The sequence below is a fragment of the Eimeria mitis genome, genomic scaffold (assembly GCF_000499745.2).
Source record: "Eimeria mitis Houghton genomic scaffold, Emh_scaff680, whole genome shotgun sequence".
Taxonomy (NCBI): Eukaryota; Apicomplexa; class Conoidasida; order Eucoccidiorida; family Eimeriidae; genus Eimeria; species Eimeria mitis.
The window spans coordinates 822-1,318 of NW_013574910.1; the positions used below are offsets into that span (position 1 = coordinate 822).

General features: G+C 60.2%; 2 protein-coding genes across 2 annotated transcripts in view; one reads left to right on the forward strand and one right to left on the reverse strand.

Annotated features, from left to right (window-relative positions):
* Positions 1-136, reverse strand: part of EMH_0019540 (uncharacterized protein) — a gene marked incomplete at both ends in the record, with an annotated part of 330 nt that extends 194 nt beyond the window's left edge. Inside the window, one exon of the mRNA XM_013501380.1 lies at positions 1-136. Coding sequence (XP_013356834.1) covers positions 1-136 — 136 coding nt within the window.
* A 297-nt stretch (positions 137-433) lies between these two features.
* The window catches only part of EMH_0019550 (Trithorax-like protein, related), a gene marked incomplete at both ends in the record, with an annotated part of 10,675 nt that continues 10,611 nt past the window's right edge, over positions 434-497 (forward strand). The window contains one exon of the mRNA XM_013501381.1: positions 434-495. Coding sequence (XP_013356835.1) covers positions 434-495 — 62 coding nt within the window. The remainder of the gene's footprint in view (positions 496-497) is intronic.

The window sequence follows — 497 nt, forward strand, 5'->3', positions numbered from 1 at the left end:
CTCCTTGGCTTGCTGCTAAGATTATCTGGAGTCCCTGCAGCAGCGGCAGCAGCAGCTTCGGCTGCTGCTGCTGCAACTGCTGCTGCTGCAACTGCTGCTGCTGTTGCTGCTGCGGCAGCAGCAACGCTGCTGCCATTGACCTTAGGCGATCCAGTGCCTCCGTGCGAGTCTGTTGAGCACTGCTGCAGCAGCAGCAGCAACTGCAGCAGCAGCAGTATCATCAGCTGCAGCAGCAGGAACAGCTGCAGCAACTGCAGCATTAGCAGCAGCATCTGCAGCAACAGCAGCAGTATCATCAGCTGCAGCAGCAGGAACACCTGCAGCAACTGCAGCAGTAGCAGCAGCAGCAGCAGCAGTATCAGCAGCAGCGGCAGCAGCAGCAGCAGCAGTACTCTGGCAGCAGCAGGAGACAGCTGGTCTGTGTCTCTGTACAATGGGGGGGGACCGCAAGCGCCCTTCTGCTGTCTCCTTCCCCCCCCCCCTCCCCCCTTCCTTTA